The sequence below is a fragment of the Dioscorea cayenensis genome, unplaced genomic scaffold, assembly GCF_009730915.1.
Source record: "Dioscorea cayenensis subsp. rotundata cultivar TDr96_F1 unplaced genomic scaffold, TDr96_F1_v2_PseudoChromosome.rev07_lg8_w22 25.fasta BLBR01001341.1, whole genome shotgun sequence".
NCBI lineage: Eukaryota > Viridiplantae > Streptophyta > Magnoliopsida > Dioscoreales > Dioscoreaceae > Dioscorea > Dioscorea cayenensis.
Window position 1 is genome coordinate 20,961 of NW_024087732.1, and position 23,035 is coordinate 43,995.

At 36.5% G+C, this 23,035-nt stretch overlaps 1 protein-coding gene and 1 long non-coding RNA gene across 5 annotated transcripts; one reads left to right on the forward strand and one right to left on the reverse strand.

Moving 5' to 3' along the window:
* The first annotated feature begins 9,636 nt into the window (after positions 1–9,636).
* LOC120256220 (MDIS1-interacting receptor like kinase 2-like) lies at positions 9,637–15,305 on the forward strand. Of its 4 annotated transcripts, none has more exons than XR_005535235.1 (6): positions 9,637–12,611; positions 12,774–13,170; positions 13,509–13,690; positions 14,403–14,792; positions 14,885–15,088; positions 15,218–15,305. XR_005535235.1 is itself a non-coding variant. In XM_039263951.1 (3 exons), exons 1-2 carry the CDS (start codon positions 9,644–9,646, stop codon positions 13,157–13,159), a joined length of 3,354 nt encoding a protein of 1,117 aa, XP_039119885.1. In that variant the 5' UTR covers positions 9,637–9,643; the 3' UTR covers positions 13,160–13,170; positions 13,509–13,944. The 4 variants fall into 4 exon arrangements, 1 of the variants encoding a protein (XP_039119885.1); XR_005535233.1 differs by having other exon boundaries at positions 15,188–15,251; XR_005535234.1 differs by having other exon boundaries at positions 13,539–13,690; positions 15,188–15,251.
* A 6,996-nt stretch (positions 15,306–22,301) lies between these two features.
* On the reverse strand, positions 22,302–22,833 carry LOC120256222. The gene is made up of 2 exons (XR_005535236.1): positions 22,744–22,833; positions 22,302–22,625 (listed from the first exon to the last, which is right to left on the reverse strand). It is a non-coding gene; the product is annotated as an uncharacterized LOC120256222 (long non-coding RNA).
* Between the last annotated feature and the right edge of the window lie 202 nt (positions 22,834–23,035).

Genomic DNA, 23,035 nt, shown 5'->3' on the forward strand with positions numbered 1-23,035 from the left:
GGTTTTGCAGACAGTGATTGGGCAGGCAGTGTTGATGATTCAAAGAGTACATCATGCTATGTTTTTTTCTTTTAGCAGTGGTGTTTTTTGCTGGAATTCAAAGAAACAAGAGGTTGTAGCTCAATCCTCAGCAGAAGCAGAATATATTTCAGCAGCTGGAGCAACAAATCAAGCAATTTGGCTTCGAAAAATCTTATATGATCTGGGACAAGTTCAGAATCAAGCTACAACAATTTGGGTGGATAATAAATCAGCCATTGCAATGCCCAAGAACCCAGTTAATCATGGAAGAACAAAGCATATAAAAGTCAAGTTTCATGCTATTAGAGAAGCTGAAAGACTTGAAGAAATTGAGCTGAAGTACTGCAGCACTAATGAACAACTTGCAGACATTATGACCAAAGCTTTGGAAAAAGATAAGTTTGAAAAACTGAGATCAATGATGGGAGTCTCAATGAGAAATTTCAAGGAGGAGTGCTAGAGTCTGAAATTTCTCTAACAAAAAGATGAATTAGCTGTAGTGGACTGAAGCTTACTGCTTTGTGGAATCTGCTTTTTTGAAAAAGTTTGATGTCTTGGGTTTAGTGTTGACCTATCATCTTGTGTTTTATAATATATATGCATATCTGAACTTGAATGAAAAGAAGTGTTTTTTTTTCCCAACATTTTTCTTCTTTGTTAAGATCTCCTTATCAAAAATCTACAACAAAAAACAGTTATGATGCATCCCTTGCTGAGATGCTATTCCTGTATGAGTAGAACTTGATGCATAAGATGTTTCAAGGTATAATTTCACTTCTAAACACCTAGTATATCATGTTGTGATGCTGCTTTACTTGCACTTTAGTTAGGAATTTTTGTTTAGAATTTTTCACCAAAGCATGTCAATGTTTCTCAAGATAATCTTGAAAACATTCTTTTGTTTGCTAAGAGATCTTCCTCCATAGCATTTTAAACCGTGGTAAATAAGTATATGTACTTCTACTAAGGATGGATTTCTTTCTCTCCGACTCTAGTCATTGATGATCTTGGGGACCTTGATTATTTCTTCTTCATTATTTCTTCTTTCATCCAGTTCAGGTTTGATAAAGAGGAATCCCATGGTTGGGCAGGCAAAAGAATCACAAAGAAATCTTTTGGTTCAAAAGTTATATGCAAACTAGTCATATTTCCTTTGCATGCGCTTCAGTTGCTAACAAAACTAGTGGAGTCACTTAAGCTGCTTAAATAACACTTTTGTGTTTTCTTTTCTTGATCATGCTTGTTTCTTAGACTGGATAGCCATCCATGGTTCCTCTTTTGTATGATATTGCATACCTTCATCAAAGATTTGGAGCATAAAAAAAAAGCCTTAAGTGGTTTTGCTTAAAATTTACTGTATTATTACTATGCCATATGTAAATCCTTTTTCTTGCTTTACCTCAATTTGGCCAAATGACTTACTAGCTTATTAGAGGTAAAGAAGGTGGCAAAAACAAAAGAACAAAAAGAGATGGAACAAAAGCTGAGACCATGCAGATCAAAAGAACAAAAGAGATGGAACCTCTGATCACTGGGAAAATGAACTCACCAAGTAAAAGATTGCATGTGTTAGATAACCATGGTAATACATAATTTCATATATCGCATGATGCTATCACCTGTAAATTATAGAAATTCAAGCCTAGAAAGTGATCCTACTTGGAATCCCTATTTATTTTCAGATCTTTCCTCAAGCCTTGATGATACTCTTGGAGTACCAACTGTCCTGAAGAGCATGTAGCAGTCAACATGCAATGACATAATGATGGTGCTATCTTCTGCATAGTTTTTTTGTAAATCTGTGCTTTACTGGAAGGATGGATGCTACTTGAAAGCAAGTCTCGACTCATCAAGATGACAAGTTGTGTGTATCAGAGTGAAATTTTTTTTTTTTTACTTGTGACTGTCATGTTTTTAAGTAGCTACAAGTTAAGTAGTTCATTGATGTACTTTATTAGTGATTACTTATAACCATTTGGAGGTTACCAAACTATCAAGTAAGTTGAACTGCATTGGCTACAATTAAATCCAGCCAACCCTGCAACCATTTGATCGCAGCCACCATTTGGTTTATTTGGAAAGGCAGGTGTGATTTCATATTTCGTCAAATTAATCCTAACTTCTATCGGATTGCCAAGCATGCTGTGGATCATTTTCATGATTTCAAGACCTGCAAAATTAATTCCAAGATGATTCACTTCTTCATTCAAAACCCGCCACAACCGGGGTCTGTGGGTCTTTTTTCAGCGGCTGCTTGGAGCTCTACAAGTGGTAAGGGGGGTATCGGTTTCATCATCGTGGACTCTAATGCATTTGTTTGTTGTGCAGGACTTTGCCCGACAGATTTAGACACTAGATTTGCTTTGGAATCTAAAGCTCTCATCACTGGTCTCATGACTACCAGAGATTTGGCAAGAAGATGCTCTGATATTTACATCAGTTCTAAGGAGATATGGGATGCTCTTCATGGTTTTATTGATCCAGCTCTATGGATACATTCAAACAGCCTCAACGAGATCAAACTTAAACTTAACATGCTTCAATGGCCCAAAATTCACCTGATCCAACAATCCTGGAATAGAGTTGCCACATCTTTGGCTGGGTTGAGGTATTAATGCTTCTAGGTTATCTCTGTTCCACTTGGGCATGGATAGACCTCGTTGGCTCATGAAGACATTTTAACAAGCGGGCTTGGCTGCTTAACTTGTTTTGAGTTTTTTTGTATTTTGTTTTTAATTTTTGTTTGAGTGTCCGTCTGATTGCTGTGTCATACCCAGGTTGTTTTAACTGTTTTTTAGTTATCAATAAATAGCTACCTTGTAGCACGTTTTTACCAAAAAAAAAAAAACCCCCCCGCAACCCATCAGTTCATTTACTCAAGGAAGGTTGAGTTTAATTGTACAACTGATTAGTTCATAGACTCTAATCAAAGCTTTGTTTATTTTCTTGTGAAAGCTTCATGTTATACATACAGACATACATGTGATTGATTTATTTTAATGTGTATAATATTATGCATAGAATGGGGTTTGGACTAGTAAAGTTGAGACTCCTGCTCATATGAAATTAAGCACCTTGTTTGTAACTATACAAATAATGTTTTGACTCCATTTTATCTCACAAATATGTGTAAATCGGTTTTCCAAACTATTAATGTAGCATTATAATTTTTTTACTATTTATTTTGTTTAATTATTTGTAACATTCTGGTGTTTTTGTATGGTGAACATAGATTATCACTGCACTATTTTATTACTTTAGAGGCAGACATGTATAGGGGTTTTGAGAAAACCGGCTCCACAGGGGAGAGTGAAAATTTTCTCCCTCTTTTCAAACCGGTTTAACATAACCAACTCAATAATAATAATAATAATAATAATAATAATAATAATAATAATAATAATAATAATAAACTACAGCACTTTAATGGCACACTCACGCATCCAGTCTCTTGTCTCATTCACTGTTTTTTTTAATTGTGGATAAATCCAGGGATGGAACCAGGACTTATTTATAGGGGGTTGAGGGTAAAATGTCATAAAACTATTTTAGTTCCATAACAATTGTATGCGAGACAAAATAATGCGATATTATGACATTTAATTAAATAAATTACAAAAAAACATAAAATGTTTATCTACGCACGCTCGAGCTAGAACTGTCATCTGTGCGACGCATGCTACTCAGAAGAGGTAATTAAATACAATGAGTTTGCATTTTTCGATAACATTGTAGAATCGTCTCATTGTCAATAGTTGCAAAAATCTCTTTCTCAAAATAGACAATCATGCATTTTGCTATAAAGATTTAACACTAAACATTATTTAGTTATATATATATATATATTATGAATTTATGATATATATTAATATTTGATATTTTCAACATTATAACTCATTAAGGCATTTAATCGAACACATTGTAAGTATATTTATAAAAATGAAGTTTATCATTCATGTTATATTTAATTCACCCATAAATTCAATTAATAAAATTTTTATAATTTTTTCAATTTATTTAAATGTTAATTTATATTTTAGTTTATAAAAATTAAGTGTGAAACAACAATTTTTAAAAAATTCTACTAATAATATAATTTTATATATTATATAAATTAATTGGTTTTTTAAAGTAATTTATAACATATCCATAGATTAAATAATAATTTTTATAAAATTTTTTTAAAAATATTATTATATTTTAAACTATAACTATTAATTTATAAAAATATGATTTGTTTTTAAAAAAAAATTAAAAACCTAAAAATAATATTTTAAAAAAATAAAAATAAAAATTCTATGAACATAAAGTGATAAAAAGAGATATTTAAAAAATTAAAAAAAAATCTATGAAGAATTAAAGATAGAGAGAGATATTTTAAAAAATAAAAATAAAAAAAATCTATGAATATATATATATATATATATAGAGAGAGAGAGAGAGAGAGAAAAGTAAAAAGATGAGATCATGAGAGGGGTCGGCCGCCGGGCGCGAGAGAGAGAGAGAGAGAGAAGTATAAGGGATGGATGGGGGCCGAGCAGCGTTTGTCTGGGTTGCTGGCCGAGGAGCGAAGCTATGGAGGTCCGGAGGAGGGGCTGTTGGCCGGGCCAAGGGGGCTACTTCTGTGTTTTCCGGCCAAGCAAAGAAGAACTCAGGTGCCAAAGGGGGCTGAAGCCCCTGCTAGCCCCCTCTTGGTTCCGTCCCTGGATAAATCACGCTCATGACTAAAGAGGGATTACAAATAAGGCAGATCATTAGTAATGGATATTGACAATATACAATAAAAAAGAAAGACAAGCACAAGGTAAAAATGGGGAAATACAATCATCAAGACCATACCCCCTAGGGCTCATAATACACAAAACTAGGAGCATAACAACGGGGCTCGCTCCCTGCTTGCTCAGTTGATCACTCCTCAAATAGTTTTGTTTGCTTCTTAAAGAACTTTAGACTGCACTTAGTTATAGCAGTAATTCCTTCAGATCTTGTTTTAACTTTTTTTGGGATGCAATAATCAAAAACAATAACAGATGAATAATCTTGATAATTACAGAAGGACATGTAGAGTAATTATTATGAAAAATGCACGCATTCCTTTCTAACCAAATACTCCATGTTATGGCTCTAATAATGAGATCCCCGGCTTCTCTCACCCAAGAGAACTCCATAATCTCGCACATCATCAATATAAAATGTTATATTTATGATGTGCGAGACTAGAGTCAACTTTTCATTCATAAACCTTTGATTGACCTCAATTTCCTGGAATCCCCCTTCTTTCTGATTGAAATTAAAAGGGCGACTTTCGATCTTGGTGTTGACAAAGCCCCGGGTTGGCTTTCTTCCAAAAGCATTGGGATACCATTCACCCTGACCTTTTCAAACTCTACAGTGACTTCTTTGATGGCAACGTAGACTTGGAACACATTAATTGGGCGAATATTATGCTCATCCATAAAAAGAGCAATGCAACTGTGATTGGGAGATTTTCGTCCAATTAGTGGAATCAATGTACCTCTAAAAATCATCTGTAAAATCTTAGTGAACCATCTTAGCTCGGTGATCAATTCTTTAATTGACAAGGTTCAATCTAACTTCATCAAAGGTTGAAGCATCTCTGATAACATTGTGGCGGCTAAAGAACTAATCTTCAGTATTAAAAAATGCCACCTGAACGTTCATATTTTTAAGGTGGACTTTGCGAAAGCTTTTGGCAAGGAGGACTGGGACTTTCTTTTTGACAACCTCTCTGCTAGGGGATTTGGTTCAAAAGTGGATTGCTTGGATCAGATCCATTTTGACTTTCTCTAAGGCTAATATTTTGATCAATGGATCACCGTCTGAACATGTGCGTTACCCCTTCTCCCCCTTGCTTTTCCTCTTGGTTGCGGACATTCTTAGACCATGTACTCTCAAGCACTCTCTTCTAGGATTCTAGCGGACGTCTCCCTGGGTTCTTTTGGGAATGTCTGTCATCTCTAGTGTGTTGACTAAGATCTCATAATTCTTAAGTTCATTCTTCTCCTTTTTGAGGGTCTCTCATTCTTGGCAGTTAATTTTCAGAAAAGTTGCCTATACTCAACTACCTAAGGCTCCCTCCCCTCTGATTGTAACGCCCTCACTTTGAACTATTCTAAGAACCAGCTTTCTGCGTTCTACCTTGATGTCCTATTATCTGGCAGTAGACCCTGAATACAAGATTGGCTCTCTCTCATCCAGTCTATTCATCATCGCCTAGTAACTTGGAAAACCCATTATCGCTCTTTGGGTGGTCACATTGTTTTGGTCAATGTCATGCTATTTGCCATGCCTATCTATTAGATGTCAATGTTCGCTTTACCCAAGTGGGTGTTTCGTGATATCGATAAAATTAGACGCGATTTCCTTTGGAGTGGGCTTGATATCTCAAAACCTAAATGTCGTCTAGTGGTGTGGTCCGATATTTACAAGTCCAAATCACAAGAGGGATGGGGTATCCTTAATCTGACTGACTTTAACCAGGCCCTCCTTGACAAGTGGTGGTGGAAAATCTCCACCCATCGAAACTTTGTTTGGTCTGATATTGTCTTTTTCATTTACAAGCCTAGTAGAGGTCTGATCTCCTTCTTTCACTCCATCCCTAGGACAAAATCTTTCTTCTGGTCAGGTATTCTTAAGTGTAGGGAGGTGTTCATAGCCAATTCGATGGCCTCGATCAAAGATGGACATGACACATCATTTTGGTTAGACTGATGGTCATATGATTCCATTTTGACGGACAAATGGGTCAGATATCTTCTCCCTGTGGAGAGACCCCCATATGCTGATTACTTAGCCCCCTTTCCCAACCAGGAAAAAAAAGGTACTAGCAGTTACTCCCTTGAACCTCTGGACACAAAGATAGCCAAGTTGGAAGACTTAGCTACAACTGTTGGCATAGTTTTAAGTTCCTAGACCGCCCCATGAGTAAATTTTTTGGGTAGTCATTCAACTTTGACTTATTTTCAAATCGGTCATCAAACTTCAATTTGAATCATTTCAGTCACTCATCTTCAATTTTGTTATACTGGCTGGTCACCATGAATTTTTTCATGCCCCTTTGCTTAGCTGGCAGCCGAAAAAATGAGTCAGCCTAGGTGATGTGGCACTATAACCAAACTTCCAGGTTGCCAACTAAGCCAAACGAATAGTTTGACTCATTTTTCCGGTTGCCAGCTAAGCAAAAAGGGCTTGGGAAAATTCATGGTGACTAGTCGATGTAACAAAATTAAAAATGAGTGATTGAAATGATTCAAATTGAAGTTTGATGACTGATTTGAAAATAAGTTAAAGTTGAGTGACTACCCAAAAAATTTACTCACCCCCATTGTCGCAGGCGACACAAAGAAGACAACAACCAGCTAGGCGAGGCACCCTGTGTACCTCTATTACCCTGGACTTCCCTAGGGTTGTTTTGTTTTTCTATCTTCTGTTGTGGTCTTGATATTGTATTTTGTTAGTTTATTTGCACATCTCTAGCGTGCACCCACCTCTGTCTCATCTCTCCCCTTTGTTTTTTTTTATCATGTGTTTTTTTTTGGTGTACTTTCTTTTATTTTAATGCATGTGGCTTATTCACATTTTTTTAAATTAATAATTTAAAAATAAAAATAATTATTCACAGAATAGACTTGACTCATTTTCAAATTTTTTTCACTATCATAGACATAATAACCCTCTGTGCGAGTATTCTACGTTGAATATGGAAAATGTAGCTTACATTCCTTTTCTATTGAGTTTCCATGGTGGAAAATCTACTCAAAAGTTTCATGCTATTCTGTTAGATGTCTATCTCATACTTTGAATATCATGTATTCTTGCTTTGGAAAAAAAAAGAAATGATGATCATTATTTATTGCTTGCGTGAATTGACAATTTGAAAATAAAAATTAATAAATATTCAAAGAATAAACTTTTATTTATTTATTTATTAATTTTGATAATGGGTGATAAGGACCCCACTTAAAGTTTGACTCGTTGGACACTAGGTGACTTAATTTATTATCTAAGTTACTTTTACTTGATCTCACTCTGAGGCATCACTAACGTGTGTTAGTATTCTACAGTAGTTATGGAAGATTCGGCTAACATTCCGTTTACATTGAATTGCCATGGATGGATAATTTCTTTGATCTATATGCTTTGAAAATCCTCTTCTTTTGTGCTTTACAATTTATGTATATTTAACTTTAAAAAAATAAAATAAAATAGCAGCCATTTTATTGTTTGCTTGAATTGACCATTTGCAAATAAAAATAATTATTGATCAAAGAATAGGCTTGATTTATTTTTAAATTTATTTTTTTATAAATATTTTTCAAAATTTATATTTCCTTGGTTTTACCATCAAAGGTTTGTTTCTTGAGAGGCCCTTATATGAACATATATGTGTAGTTTTTCCTTTTTTTTTGAAAAAATGTAAAATATATATATATATATATATATTGACTTAGCAAACAAACCTAAGCTAGTCAAGGGTATGCAATGCGTAGAGTTAATGTCTCACATGCTCTCACATTAGGTCATTGTTATGTATATGAAGGTCCATGCTCTTTACATGGGATTTGAACCCTCATTACTTTTTTCCATTTTCCAAAAAACTTGAGGTTAGTGCTGCTAACCACCTAAATTGAGCGGCTTTAGCTACTAAGAAAGGCTTAACAACAACCACTTGAAGGGACCTATGCTCCCTACACAACCCTTAGGTTCACCCGGGCTCTTTTCTCATGTTTCTATCCTTTACTCTCTTTATTTGTTTATTTTAATTCATGTAATTGTTGTTTTTCTCTTTGTCAATTTCCACTTCTGGTGGGCTTTGTTATATCATTGTACCATCCTCTTTTGTTGTCTATTTGTTTGTGTTATGTAATTTTATTATTTCTAATTAACATGATTTATAAATTTTTTTAAATAAAATATATATAAAAAAGAAAAAAAATATATATATATATATATATATATCTCTAAGGAGAATGTATATTTATCCAATATACATCTCTAAAAAAATAAAAATAAAAATAAAAGGAAAATGTCGGATGTGCCATTGTCACTGTCGCCTACCATTTTTGATCTTTTCTGAGACTTTTAAGTCATGATCAATAAAATATAAGTGAATATAGCAACCACTCTTTCCATGCATTTGCAATCAGTAGCTTGATGAACCATATTTTAATTAATTGAGTGGAAATAATTATCTATAGACTTGCATACTTGTCCAATGAACATGGTCTACATTTTAATTGAGTGCAAATATTTCTTTCTCACATGATATGCAGAACAAGCAAGTTGGGTAGCCTTTTTCCATAAACAAAACTCCAAAATGAATTGCATGCTGCCAAGGAAGAATATATATTGTAGCATAAACCACACAAAATTCAGTCAATAAGAGTGGGAACACATGGAAGAAAACCCCAAAGAGCAAAAATGTGATACCAGTACTAATTCCACGGTTAGTCAATTATGTGACATAATGCAATTATTTTATATTAATGCATGTTAATGAAGTGAATCATATATCTTTGAGGCTCATTAGGCTATAAAAAGGTCCACAAGCCCCAACTAAAAAAAACCAAAAACAACATTAACAGACACTATATTTCAAAAGATGAAATTATGGCTTCCATCAGAGTTCACCATTCAAGCAATGTTGATGATGGTGGGGCTTTCAAGTTTAGCTTTCTTCTCCAATGTTGATTTCCCTGTTCCAATGATGACAACAGCTTCAAAGATTGAATCTCAAGGGAGAGCTCTTCTTCAATGGAAGGCCACCCTTGAAACACAAGAACTCCTTAACACCTGGATGTCAAACACCAGTCCATGCAACTGGACAGGAATCACTTGCAGAAATGATAACCATCTCATGCAGACCATCACCAAAATCCAATTAGCAGGAATGGGATTGGAGGGAAAGCTAGAGACTCTCAACTTCTTTGCTTTGCCTTCCGTTCGAGTTCTCGACCTCAGAGACAACCATATACATGGATCCATCCCTGCAACCATTTCAGCTCTCTCCAAGCTCTCTGCTCTTGGTCTCTCTAACAACAATCTTACAGGCATCATCCCATCAGAGCTTGGTAATTTGACAAGGCTCAAGACTTTGGTGCTCTATGAGAATCAGATAAGTGGCTCCTTACCTCCTTTTCTAGGAAAGCTTTTGAACCTGAATTTCTTAGTCATCTCCACAAATTTCTTAGTTGGTTCCATCCCTCAAGAGTTTGGAAACTTGACCAACCTCAAAGTTTTACACTTATGGAGAAATGGCCTTAATGGTTCTATTCCTCATGAGATTGGAAATCTAGTAAACTTGATAGATTTTGAAATATCTCAAAACCAAATAACTGGTCCCATCCCACATAGCATTGGAAACCTGACCAAGCTTGAAACTCTCTACCTCTTTAGTAATAACATAAATGGCTCCATTCCAAGTGAAATTGGCAATCTAGTGAACTTGATAGATTTTGCAACAAATGAAAATCAAATAACAAGTCCCATTCCACATAGCATTGGAAACCTAACCAAACTTGAAACTTTTTACCTAAGTGACAATGGCATAAATGGCTCCATTCCTTATGAGATTGGGAATCTACTAAACTTGAGAGATTTTGAAATATTTGACAACCAAATGATTGGCCCCATCCCACATAGCATTGGAAACCTAACCAAACTAGAAATACTTTACCTATATGGTAATATAATAAATGGCTCTATTCCTAGTGAAATTGGGAGTATAGTGAATTTGAGAGATTTTCAAATGTATGACAACAAAATAACTGGTTCCATTCCACATAGCATTGGAAACCTAAACAACCTTGAAATTTTTTACCTACATAACAATAACATAAATGGGTTATTGCCCAATGAAATGGTGAACCTCACAAATCTAATTGATCTTCAATTAGTCAATAACAGCCTTTCTGGTAATGTGCCAACAGATTTAGCCAAAGGAGCGTTGCTTCAATATCTTTCTTTGGCATACAATAATTTCCAAGGCCCCATTCCAATAAGTTTGAAAAATTCAACAAAATTAGTAAGGGTCCGGCTTGAAAGAAACCACTTCACTGGAGATGTTTCTAAAAGTTTTGGTGTTCATCCGCAATTGGATTTTATTGATCTAAGCTTTAACAGATTGTCTGGCACTTTATTACCATCTTGGGGAGCATGCCTTAACTTGACAAGCTTTACAATATCAAGCAATAGAATCAGTGGAGAAATACCATGGGAAATAGTTCAATTGCCAAAGCTGCAGCTACTTGACATCTCTTCCAATAATTTGGTGGGAAAGATCCCTAAAGCGTTTTATAAATTATCTCACATATTTCATTTGAACATGAGCAACAATCATCTCACAGGAACCATACCGATAGAATTTGGGAATCTATCTTCATTAGAAGTTCTAGATCTGTCAAGCAACAATTTGAAAGGAGAAATACCAGTACAGTTAGAAAATTGCCTAAAATTGGACTTACTCAAGTTGAGCAATAATGAGCTAAATGGATCCATCCCTTTTCAACTAGGTAATTTGAACTTGCATCAAGTTCTTGACTTGAGTGAGAATCTATTCACAGGAGAAATACCACTGCAACTTAGCAAGTTAATAATGTTGCAAGAGTTGAATTTATCAAATAATGAGTTGGTTGGTCGCATTCCATCTTCTTTTCAATTAATGACAGGCTTAGCATCATTGGATGTATCTTATAATCATCTAGAAGGTCCAATTCCAAAAAATCATTTCTTTCAAACAGCTCCCATTAAGTGGTTTGCCCACAACAAGGGCTTATGTGGTCAAGTGCATGGTTTGCCTCCATGTGACCAATCCTGGTCAACAAGTAAAGGTGATGCAAAGAAACATCATAAAATCATTATCTTGATAGCTATTTTGGTATTTGGAATTTTATTTATCATATTTCTGGCAATTGGATTATTCACATTGCTTTATTATAAGAGAAAGAGATCTACTATGAATGACACAAAGGAAGAATTTGATGGACATTTTTTCTCCATTTGGAGAGTCAATCATGGAAAGGAAGCATACAAAGAGATCATTAGAGCAACAGAAAATTTTGATGAAAAGTATCAGATTGGTACCGGAGCTTATAGCATGGTCTATAAAGCGACTCTATCATCTGGAAAAACACTTGCTATTAAGAAAATTCAAGAAGAAGAAGCCCAAGTGAATGAACAAGCTTTCAAAAATGAAATACAAGCATTAACTAAAATTCGGCATCGAAACATTGTGAGGTTTTATGGTTTCTGCTCTACAAATAAATTCAATTTTCTTGCCTATGAGTATATGGAGAGAGGATGTCTACATGCCACACTAAAATCTGAACAGGAAGCAATGAAATTGGATTGGATCAAGAGAGCTGCCATTATAAGAGACATTGCTCAAGCTTTGTCTTACTTGCATCATGATTGTATTCCACCTATTGTTCATCGAGACATAACAAGCAACAATGTTCTATTGGATGAAGAGTACAAGGCTTATGTTTCGGACTTTGGTATTTCTCGACTGCTAAAGCCTAATTCATCACATTGGAGTTTACTTGCAGGCACATACGGTTACATGGCACCGGGTATGTTTGCATCTCCAAATCAGTTTAATTGCTTCTTCTATTCAAACTATCTTATAATTAGGCTAATTGATTACCCATGAGACTTATTAGATTCATCAACTTTATACATGAAAAATGCAGTCAACTAAACTACAATTAATTTTTACTTGATTTGTTTTGCAGAGCTTGCCTATATAATGAGAGTGACTGAAAAATGTGATGTATATAGTTTCGGAATTCTAGCACTTGAAGTGATACATGGAACACATCCCGGGGATCTCCTAAGCAACTTATCATTGAGTATGCTAGTAAAAGATATGCTAGATCCACGTCTCCCCTTTCATATAGCTGATCAAGCGACCACAAACCAAGTGCTTTCAGTGATTTTAATAGCAATGCAATGCATCAATACCGATCCACAGGCTCGCCCTACAATGCAACAAGCATCTCAAAGGTTATCTTCTCCAAAGTCTTTGCAAGCATTTGACATCTGCTCTTTTCCAACACTTACCCTTGATTACCTCGAAAACATTGTACAAGTGCATATTGACGATCAAGTGCATGGGTAATATGAACTGAGGTATGATTCAGCCTTGTTTTGCTAAGTTTCTTTAATTAAATACATATTCTTGCATTTATGTTTCTTGTTTGATTGAATTTATAGTATAGTTGTAAATATTTCAGTATCGGGTTGAACTTCGGCCATGGTATTACCGAAAAAAACATGTGCTTATATATTTTAATCAACTTTTTGTATTCATCATGAGAAAAAAAAAACACTCAGGCAAACCACATTAGTCAAAATAAATGTTAGCTTGAGTAATATAATATAGGCCTACTTTTCCAATATAAATTTCCTTGTCTAAGTGTATAATTATATGATGAGAACTAGTATTATATAGTCTTGATTTAATGCAGGTCAAATTACTAAGCATCCCAAAACTGCAGGCATTGAATCTCTGTGCTTCACCCATAACCTATGAAAAGGCACAACCATAATCACTCAAGCGAGGGTAATCTTGACCTTGAGTTTTCAAAGCAGCCTTCTCTTCGTCAGTCTGTGTTGTTGTAATGAACTCTCCTTTTATCTTCACTATTTGGTACTGCTATAATTAACTCCCTCTTTATTTTCATTAATTCACTTTTTGCAATCATATTTTTCCTTTGCATTCATATTTTCGTTTAGCATACATAGTATACAAGAAATGTCAAGATTGTGGTTAACAATGCCTGATAATTTAACTCCTAAACTATGCAAAGCTAATAATGAGGACTGTTGCCTTGTATTAATATTTTGAAGATAAAAATATTTCTTTGAGAAATTGACTCAACTTTGTTCAAATCTTCCAAATGATCCCTCTTCCTTTTAATTTTTTATTCAAAAAATAAAAGAAACTTGTTTAGAATTTCAAACTATTTATTCAAGAAAAAAAAAAAAAACTTGTTCAAACTGGTGGCTAATGTTTTAGTGCTGGCTTTAATTTTTGAACTATAACAATCTTGATTATGTACATTCACCTTGAATTATTAACATCCCCAATTATAAAGCGAAAGATTTTTTTCCTCCCACCTACAAACTAGGCCAAGCATTCTCATATATATTTTGGAAAAATTTAAGTTCTAAGTTCCTGTTTGATTGTATAGATTGCTAATGAGCCAAGCCAAGACAAGCTTATAATTTCACTCATATGTCCTCTCAATTTTAGCAACTACATAAATCTCTTGTTCCATTCCTAATGAGATCTGAAATTTTGCGCATCTGAATTACATTCATTTCACAAGCAATAGCATAAACAATTCTATTCCTTATAGCCTAGGTAACTCAAGCATGCTCTATGGGTTGTGTACCTCATGGCATCGGAAATTTGAAGTCTCTGAAAGGTTTGTGCTTATCGAGCAATCCATTGCCAGTTCAAGGGTGGATAACTTGAACTTCTTGTACTAATGCATAATGATTTCTGGGGCCTCATTCCCAAGAAGTTTGAAAACTCCTCAAACTTAATCAGAGTCCGACATGAAAGAAATAAATTCACTGGAGATATCTCTGGAAGCTTTGGGGTTTATCAGCATTTATTGTACATTGATATAAGTTTTAACAGAATACCTGGCATCGTATTGTCATCTTCAGCAGAATGTCTAAATTTGATGGAACTATATACCTTCTGAGTTCAGGTCCGGCCAGCAAGATTGCAGAAGAATTGAGTAGGTTATCTTCCGTGCATTCTATCAACTCTCAGATCAATACCACAAGAATTTGAGGATTTGTCTTTCACTCTGATATTTGAATTTGTCAGGGAACAATATCCAAGCATCAATACCAGCACAAGTTGGAAAACTGCACTGAATTGCATTCCTTGAAGTTGGGCAATAATAACTGAGTGGAGGCATCACATGCCAACTTGGCAATTTAAATTTGAAGGAACTACTAGACTTGAGCAACAATTCATTCGCTGGATATACGACCACAACTCGACAAATTAACAGATTTACAAGAACTGGTATATATTCTATCTCACAATCAGTTTCTAATACACATTCCATCTTCTTTTCAATGATGAGCGTGGTTTCAATTGATCTATTGTACAATCTTCTGCAAGGTCCAATACCTGAAAGCCATTTCTTTACAGAAAAAAACTCTGGTTGGATGGTCCAATCACAATGAAGGCTTTCGTGGTTGAGTACAAGAGTTGCCTGCGTGCTTTTCCTCTCCGATGAATAGCAATGTTCAAACAAGCAGCACACAGCCATTATTCTTGGTTGTCATTCCAACTACAAACATTTTTTTTCTTTTACCGCAAAGTGCTGCATTCTATCTGTTTCATCGCAAGAGGAAGAAACACCCTTCCGTTGAAGTTGGTCAGGAAGGTCAATGCACGGGTCTTCTCAATATGGAACTTTGATGGGAAAGCAGCATACAAAGAGATCATAGAAATCAAGCCACAGAGGATTTTAATGAGAAATACCACATTTGTGCTGGATCTAGTGCTACAGTCCACAAATTGAATTGAACATCTGGAGAGAAAATAATCAAAGACTTTGCCAATGACTTACACCAGGGATTGTTCTTTGCCGGACATCTGCAAGTGTGTGATGAATACTGGGAATACAGGGAAGTTGACTGGAGTCTTAGGAAGACCAAAAAGATTAAATGAAGAGAGACACGTGAAGAGGAGCAAGGGAGCTGATGTGGTTGAGTCTGCTGAGATGGATGCATCTCCACCAGTGATCCGCAGGAGCAATAGAAGGAGGCACAAAAGCAGCAGATTAGAGGGTTATCATACTCTCGGCATAGTGGCAGCTGGGGAAGATCGTATTGGCTGTGGAAATGAATCAATTATGCCACGTAGCAGTGAAGAAGGGAATGACTGGCTGGAACATGATAGGAGTATGCTCACTATGGGAGTGAATATAAAAGAAAGGGAGCGAGGAAGAGAAGAGGCAGCGAAGAACATTGAAGAAGCTTAGGCCTGGCGTGGTTCTCCGGCGGCTCTCCGGTGACCAGTTGGGAGGGAAGACATTCCCGCGTATCTTACTATCGATTCTACTCATTTTTTGTCCGATCTACAGCTCTGTGAGCTCTATTTCTGTATTTGCTTTGAATATCAGTATATTTCTAGTTGTTGTCAATCAGATCGACTTTCTCATTTTGAGAGGAATTATACTACTGCTGTTACTATGTTTGAGGATTTTACTCATGAATAGATATGCTGATATGCTTGGAAGTTAGAGATTAGCTATTAATATTGAATTCCTGAGTGATTGGATTGATTGTTCAATTAATTCATCACATATTTTGGTGCTTTCATTGAGAGTAATTGAAATCACATATCATTACAATCATGGCTGAAGCAACTCGGTTTAAAGACTTAGTAGCAAAGATTGAAGGTATGCAGATGGCAATGGAGCAAAGGGAGGAGAGGTTTATTGCAGCAATGGCACAACGAGATGACAAGATTAAGATGTTGGAGACGTCTATGCAAACTATTTCCAAATACATTGAAAATCAGATCGTCTCTACCAATGATAACACAGTGGGAACAGGGCAAGCCTCCAAGGGTGAATTCAGAGAGGATGGAGAGTATGTAAGAAACAAACCTTTCACTACTCGATCGGTCAAGCTGGATTTTCCCAGGTTCGATGGTGAAGAGGTGCTACACTGGATATACCGAGCAGAACAGTTCTTTAAATACTACAGAGTTACTGATGCTGAGAGGCTGGAGATAGCATCAATACATTTTGATGGGCAAGTGGTACCTTGGTATCAGATGTTGGAGAAAGAAGGGAAGGTTGACAATTGGCCATCTTTGGTGAATGCCTTGGAAGAGGTCTATGGACCATCTGTTTTTGAAACCCCGGAGTTTGCACTCTTTAAATTGATGCAAGAGGACTCAGTAGCCAATTATTATGCCACTTTCGTAACATTGGCTAACAGAGTGGAAGGAGTTTCATCCTCAGCACTGTTGAAATGTTTTATTTGTGGGCTGAGAAGAGAGATCCAGAGGGACATCATTCCTTTGTTGCCAGAATCTATTTCTAAGGCCGCAAGCTTGGCAAAGCTGTATGAGGATAAGTATCCAGCACTGTCTAAATCTCATGCTCGAAGAGTGCAATTCCTTCCAGACATCAGTACAAATCATCCTGCAGTTAAAGAAGTCCCACCAGTGTCGAAGTTGTTACCTCCTATTTTGAATGTGCCACAATTAATGCCCCCCGGTACCACTTAGTTTCAATGAGATGCAGTTGCGAAAAGCAAAAAGCTTATGTTTCAACTGTGATGAGAAGTACACACCAACACACAGGTGCCAAAATAAAAGACTTTTGCTACTCCAGTGGGGTGATGAATCATCTGATAACAGTGAACATGAATCGGGTGAATTTGTGGTTGAAATAGAGGAGAATACTACTAATGAAGAAGAAATTCCTAAGTCTTCTTTGAATGCCATGAATAGTTATGCAGCTTCGGGAACCATGAGGTTCACTGGCTCAATCAAAGGGCAGTTAGTTAAGGTGTTACTAGATGGCGGAAGTGACGACAATTTCATTCAACCAAGGATTGCTAAGTTCCTGCAATTGGAGATTCAACCTACAGCGACATTCAAGGTACTAGTAGGAGATGGAAATTTTCTACAGGTGGAGGGAAAGGTGGATCCACTCAAAATTAATATACAGGGTTGTAATTTGGTATTTCCTGTGTATCTCCTGCCTATAGCTGGGGCCGAGGTGATTATGGGAGCTTCCTGGTTGGCAACTATAGGAGCACACATCATGGATTACAGCAACCTCTCTTTACAGTTTTACAGTGGAGATAAGTTTGTGACAGTGACGGGAGAAAAGAATCAAAGTCCACAGCCTGCTTCAATATACCAACTCCACAGATTGACTTCAGTAAAGTCAATTGCTCAATGTTACCAAATGACTATTGAATCTATTGAAACAGATGCCAGTCACTTTGACAATGGAAAGAAACCTGTTGCAGAATGCAGAGAATCCATTTTGGAGAGTTTCGAAGATACACCTGACACTTTAAGACAACTACTACTAAAGTATCAGGGAGTATTTGATATACCGAAGGGTTTGCCACCTAGTCAGAATTGTGATCACAAGATTTCTCTACAGCCTAATTCAAATCCAGTGAAGGTTAGGCCTTATAGGTACCCACATAGTCAAAAGACAGAGATTGAAAGAATGGTTGATGAAATGCTAAAAGAAGGATTAATTGAGCCCAGCAACAGTCTGTTTTCTTCTCCTGTTATCTTAGTTAAAAAAAAAGATGGGACATGGAGATTTTGTACGGATTACAGGGCCTTGAATGCTATTACGGTGAAGGATGCTTATCCTATTCCAGCCGTAGATGAGTTGTTAGATGAGCTTCATGGTGTGAAGTATTTTTCGAAATTGGATTTGAGGTCAGGGTACCATTAAGTCTTGATAAATCCTGAGGATAAGTACAAGACAACATTTAGGACCCATCATGGCCATTTCCAATGGGTGGTGATGCCATTTGGGTTGTCAAACGCCCCGGCAACATTCCAATCCCTAATGAATAACATTTTCCAAATTGCCATGAGGAAGTTTGTCTTAATTTTTTTTGACGACATACTTGTTTACAGTGAGGATTGGAATAGTCACATGGAACACCTGGAAGTTGTGTTGATCACATTGAGTAACCATCAGTTGTTTGCGAAATATTCCAAGTGTGCTTTTGGGTTGAAGCAGATTGAATATTTGGGACACACTGTTTCTGCGGAGGGGGTTCAAATGGAAAGCTCATAGGTGGATGCAATTGTACAGTGGCCAGTACCAGTTAATTTGAAACAATTAAGGGGTTTTTTGGGGTTGAGCGGTTACTATCGAAGATTCATTGCAAATTATGCCAGCCTAGCACATCCATTGACAGAATTGTTGAAGAAGGATGCCTTTAAATGGACAGACAGTGCACAGCAAGCATTCCAGGAATTGAAAAAGAGGATGATATCCGCTCCTGTCTTGAAGTTACCAGACTTTAATAAACCTTTTGTTCTTGAAACTGACGCTTCGGGGTTAGGAATTGGGGCAGTTTTGAGCCAAGACAAACACCCAATAGCATTTTTTTCCAGAAAGTTAACTTCATCAATGCAAAAGCAGTCGGCTTATGTACGGGAGCTGTTTGCTGTGACCGAAGCTGTTAACAAATTCAGGCATTATCTGGTGGGTCATCAATTTATCATCAGAACTGATCAAGAGGCATTGAAACATTTGTGTCAGCAAACCATCCAAACTCCTAAACAGCAAAGATGGTTACCGAAACTACTTGGATATGATTTCTCCATAGAATACAAACCAGGGAGAGATAACATTCCAGCAGATGCATTGTCAAGGGTTAATTGTATGGCATTGACTGCAGTCCAGTGCTCTTTACTTCCTCAAATTCAAGAGTTGCAGCAGCAGGATCCTTTTTGCAAACAGAAAATTCAAGCATTACAACAAGGAGCTTCAGGTGATACAAAATTTTTCTTTGAAAAATGATTTACTGTGGTATGCTAGTAAAATTGTGATTCCTGAAAACTCTCCAATTATAGCTCAGTTATTGTATGAATATCATGCTACAAAGTTGGGAGGCCACTCAGGTTCACTCAGGACACATGCTAGACTAGCTCAGCATTTTTATTGGAAAAGGATGAGACAGGATGTTTTAGAATTTGTTAAAAAATGTCTCATTTGTCAAAGGGCAAAGAGCCGATCATACACATCCAAAAGGGCTGTTACAACCGCTGCCGGTTCCCAGAGAATTTTTGAGGAAATTGCCATGGACTTCATTGTGGCACTTCCAAATTCTAAGGGCTTTACAGTCATAATGGTTGTTGTTGACAGGTTGTCAAAATTTGGGCATTTTATTCCACTCAAAGGAGATTACAACAGTGAAACTGTGGCTATGGTTTTCATTCAGAACATCATCAAATTACATGGAGTCCCAATTTCTATTGTTTCTGATAGAGACCGAATTTTCCTCAGTAGATTTTGGAAATCTTTATTCAAAGCAATGGGAACAACCTTGTCCATGTCCTCTTCATATCATCCTCAATCTGATGACCAGACAGAGGCATTACATAAATGTTTGGAATCGTATCTCAAGTGTTTTGTGGTAGAAAATCCAAAGAATTGGGTTGAATTATTACCCTGGGCACAGTTCTGGTATAACACATCATTTCACTGTAGTGCTCCTATGACTCCTTTCCGCATTGTGTATGGCAGAGACCCACCAACCTTATGGTCCTATCATGCCAATGATCATGATCCTCCTGATATAGCACAATTACTGCAGCAAAGGGATCAGGTTTTAAAACAATTGAAGCAGAATCTGTTAAAAGCTCAAGTCTAAATGAAGAGATTGGCTGACAAGAAAAGATGTGAAATTTCCTTTGAAGAGGGTCAATGGGTGTTTGTCAAACTGCAGCCATACCGACAGCATTCAGTTGCTTTGCGCAAAAACCAAAAATTGGGTATGCGCTACTTTGGACCATTCCAAATTGTTCAGAAAATTGGAGCAGTAGCCTACAAATTATCACTGCCTCCTGAAGCAAGGATCCATCCTGTATTCCATGTTTCATTACTGAAGAAGTGTGAAGGTGATCCAGGATCTCAGGTTAATTCTATTCCTCTGCCACTTATCACCACTGAATTTGGGCCATCGTTACAGCCAATAGCTATTCTGCAGCACCGTACAATTCTTAGAAATTCACAGTCAATTGATCAAGTTCTGGTTTAATGGGAAGGGATGATGGATTCTGAAAATTCATGGGAGGATGTGAGTTATATGAAACACTACTTTCCAGCAGTAATCCTTGAGGACAAGGATGCTTTTAATGGGGGAGGTAATGTGATGAATACTGGGAATACAGGGAAGTTGACTGGAGTCTTAGGAAGACCAAAAAGATTAAATGAAGAGAGGCATGTGCAGAGGAGCAAGGGAGCTGATGTAGTTGAGTCTGCTGAGATGGATGCATCTCCACCAGTGATCCGCAGGAGCAATAGAAGGAGGCACAAAAGCAGCAGATTAGAGGGTTATCATACTCTCGGCATAGTGGCAGCTGGGGAAGATCGTATTGGTTGTGGAAATGAATCAATTATGCCACGTAGCAGTGAAGAAGGGAATGATTGGCTGGAATATGATAGGAGTATGCTCACTATGGGAGTGAATATAAAAGAAGGGGAGCGAGGAAGAGAAGAGGCAGCGAAGAACATTGAAGAAGCTTAGGCCTGGCGTGGTTCTCCGGCGGCTCTCCGGTAACCAGTTGGGAGGGAAGACATTCCCGCGTATCTTACTATCGATTCTACTCATTTTTGTCCGATCTACAGCTCTGTGAGCTCTATTTCTGTATTTGCTTTGAATACCAGTATATTTCTAGTTGTTGTCAATCAGATCGACTTTCTCATTTTGAGAGGAATTATACTACTGCTGTTACTATGTTTGAGGATTTTACTCATGAATAGATATGCTGATATGCTTGGAAGTTAGAGATTAGCTATTAATATTGAATTCCTGAGTGATTGGATTGATTGTTCAATTAATTCATCACAAAGTGTCAGAAGAAGAGAAAACCAGATCATTTGTCAGATGATAAGTCATTTAGATAAGATTCAACAAATCATTTTTCACCATTTAGGACATCTTGCAAACTTTCTGGATGTTTAGAGGCTGAATCAGGCAGCGGTTCTCTTAGATACCCAGGCTACAAACAGCATGGAATAAATAAATACAACAACATTTCATACTTTACTAAGACAGAGCAAATACGTTGTATGCACTATTACAGGAGTCTGGTAGTTTTTTGGATGTCAAAGATCTAGTAAGAAAATTTTATTGCAACTTATTTCGCCATTTATCTTTTAACATATATCTACTGTTCCATCACTTGTTAGTAGTAGATCAAACCAAAACTAAAACGTCCTAAAGGCTCACTATACCACCTGAAGTAAGAATTTTAGAAATTTCTAAACAAATGTTGTGTTATACAAACTAAGCTTGTAATTAAAAAAGGCTCACTATACCACCTGAAGTAAGAATTTTAGAAATTTCTAAGCAAATGTTGTGTTATACAAACTAAGCTTGTAATTAAAATAACACCCAACCAAATCCCCACCACCAAGAGATTGTTGAAGGCAAAGCAAATTGGAAAGAGCAACACCAATCAGAGGATAAATGTAACATTTTTCACACTAAATGCAAGAAAATACAATAAAAATGATGCATAGTATCAAATTTCACAAATAATTAGCTAAAGATTTCATTGTTTAAGGCTTCAAGCCAACACAGATTATAAATTAAAACAGACAGCATCACCATGAAAGGAAATGGAAGATTTAACAACAATAGAAGGTGTTTTAATCTGGTTTTTATATCTTATTTATTATACTTGCCACACTTACCTTAAACTTGGCTACGAACAGGGAAAGAAGATTCAATCGATTTTATAGGAATCCACAATGAAATCCACCATTTTATGACCATACTCCCTCAGCTGCTCCGGATCCATTGTCTTCAAAGTGCTATTCTCCCTTTGAACCAAAAACATCACAAAAGAAAGGGTTCACCATCTCAAGAGAACACAAAACACAGTCATCACAACAACAGTAAACAATAAGGAATTAAAAGAGGATGCATAAGAGAGCTCACATTGGAAAAGGAAGGATTTTGTTCAGCCAACGATGAAGGAAGCCAAGGAATGGGCAGTTCTATGAAAGAGAAAGGCTTTTCTTTGTTTTGGATTTTTTGCGGATACACCTTCTTTTTTTCTTCATAATTAAATTGGGTCCTCCTGATCAAAAAGATAAAATTTAGTATCCCATCTACTAGTGATCTATATCTCGATGCATTTGTGTCCCCGTTCAATACACATCGTACGACTGAGAGCTCTCCCGCACATTTCAAAACCCACCCCCCAAATTCAGTGAGGATCAGAGCAGTG